Source organism: Pteropus vampyrus, unplaced genomic scaffold (genome assembly GCF_000151845.1).
Source record: "Pteropus vampyrus isolate Shadow unplaced genomic scaffold, Pvam_2.0 Scaffold231, whole genome shotgun sequence".
In the NCBI taxonomy this organism is placed as follows: domain Eukaryota; kingdom Metazoa; phylum Chordata; class Mammalia; order Chiroptera; family Pteropodidae; genus Pteropus; species Pteropus vampyrus.
In genome coordinates this window covers 1,002,836-1,005,003 of record NW_011889012.1, presented here as the reverse complement: position 1 = coordinate 1,005,003, position 2,168 = coordinate 1,002,836, and the positions used below count along the sequence as shown (strand labels likewise).

The following is a 2,168-nucleotide window of genomic DNA, read 5'->3' as shown; positions in this document are numbered from 1 at the left end:
AAGAAGCGCTTCATCGGCATACGGATGAGGACCATCACGCCCAGGTGTGTCTGAAGAATGGGGCCCTCCCCCGCATTAGTGGTTGTCCCTCCCCTGCCCTCGGCCCCGCCTGGTCACCTACAGGTGCTTCGCGGGCCGCACGCACTCAGGCTTCTGAGCTTTTGCTCGGGCCAGCCTCTCTGCCTGGAATGCCGATGCCTGCGGCCCCCTCGGGACCTCATCGAGGTGCCGCTTCCTCCAGGAAGCCTCCTAGATTCGTTTCCTGTGGCTGCCATAGTAAATTAGTACGCACTTGGCTTAAAACAACAGAAATTCATTCTCTCGCAGTCTGAAAACTGAGCTGCGCTGCCGCCGAAGGCTCTGGGGGGCATCGTGAGCCTCGCCCAGCTTCGGGTGGCTCCGGGTGCACCTTAGGGTGCACCTGCATCGCTCCAACCTCTGCGTCTGCCTTCCACGGCCTCCTTCTTTCTGCGCGTCTGTGTCTAACCCTCCATCTTTTTTTTCTAATACGAACATCAGTCATTGGATTTGGGGGGCCCCCTAAGTCATCTAGAAACCCTTAACCAACTGCATCTGCAAAGACCCTGTTGCCAAATGAAGTCACATTCTGAGGTTCTGGGTGGACATAAATTTTAGGGGGACACTGTTCTACCTCCGCGGGCTGCCCAGGTGGGAGGAGGCACCCCCTCTTAGCAGCCGTAACTGCACTTCCGTCCCCAGCACTGCGTGGGCCCCACATCCCACCTTGACCGTGAGCCCCTTGACCGAGAGCAAGGGACGTGTCCTGCTCATCCCTCTGTTCTGCCCCAGTGTGAGGTCTGCAATGGAGCGCGTGCCCGGAAGGGAGTGGGGCAGAGGAGGGAAGGAGTCGGGGAGAAGGGAAATGCAAAGGGTTCGAAGAAGAAGGAGGTGGCCGTGTCGGGAGCTCTGGGAAGAGCTAAGTCCAACTGGGCCTCAAAGCGATGCAGCGACTGTTAACTTGGGGATTCAATCTGAGAGCAACTTGTCACCAGACTAGCATGCCAGTTTATCTTTCATGAGCTCTCTTTCTCTCTTTCATCCATCCATCCATCCATCCATCCATCACACCATTTATCCAGTCTTCTGTCTGTCCGTTCCATTCATCCCTCCTTCCATCTATCCATTCATCCATTATTCGTTCCTTCCTTCCATTCAACTATCCCTTCATCTTTTATCCATCAATCCATCATACCACCCGTCTAGTCCTCTGTCCATTCCGCCATTCACCCACTGCTCATCCCTCCTTCCATCTATCCATTTATCTATCATCCCTTCCTTCCGTCCACCTATCCATCCATCCAGCCATCCATCCATCCATCCATTATCCATCCATCCATTATCCATCCATCCATCCATCCATCCAGCCATCCATCCATCCATCCATCCATCCATCCATTATCCATCCATCCATCCATCCATCCATTATCCATCCATCCATCCATCCATTATCCATCCATCCATCCATCCATCCATCCATACATCCATCCATCCATCTGTCCATCCTTCTACCTTCTTTCCTTTCCCTCACCCCTCCTCCCACCTGTCCCCCACCCTCCCCTCTCCACGCTGCTAACCGTCCACTTTCACCAAGGTTTCTCTTGAGGAGCCCACGTTGAGTTGGGGACACAGACAAGAATGAGTGACAACTCCGAAGGGTCGGTGCCGGGACAAGGCAGTGTGGGAGCCCAGAGGAGCCTCCCTGTGTGGCCGGGGCAGGGAGGCGAGGAGGCCCAGGAGAAGCCTTGACAGGGGACTGTCTTTTCAGCTTGATGGAGGAGCTAAAGGCCAGCAGCCCAGACTTCCCGGAGGTCAGCAAGGGGATTTACGTGCAAGAGGTTGTTCCCAATTCACCTTCTCAGAGGTAGGTCCCCAGCACCCCCAGAAGAGGCGGGGAGGCCGAGGGCGGTGGTCAGGCATCCTGGGGAGCATCGGGCCTGGGCTGGGCCCACTCCACTCCTTTGAGCTTCCTGGTAAGACGTGACATTTAAGTGGCCGCTGGATTCAGTCCTGCCCTGTAAGCCAGGGGTAGGCTGGAGGGATGAAGTATCTCTTAGAGCATCGGCCATGCCCTTCCACGGCCTAAATGTCCCTTGACTGTCCCCTGTCCTCGGGGAAGACAGAGCAGTGGAGGCCCTGAGCTGAGAAGC

The 2,168-nt window shown here is 55.9% G+C and overlaps 1 protein-coding gene across 1 annotated transcript in view; it reads left to right on the top strand.

Moving 5' to 3' along the window:
- Positions 1 to 2,168, top strand: part of HTRA3 (HtrA serine peptidase 3) — a 35,774-nt gene that overhangs the window by 15,571 nt on the left and 18,035 nt on the right. The window contains exon 7 of the mRNA XM_023519675.1: positions 1,787 to 1,882. Coding sequence (XP_023375443.1) covers positions 1,787 to 1,882 — 96 coding nt within the window. The remainder of the gene's footprint in view (positions 1 to 1,786; positions 1,883 to 2,168) is intronic.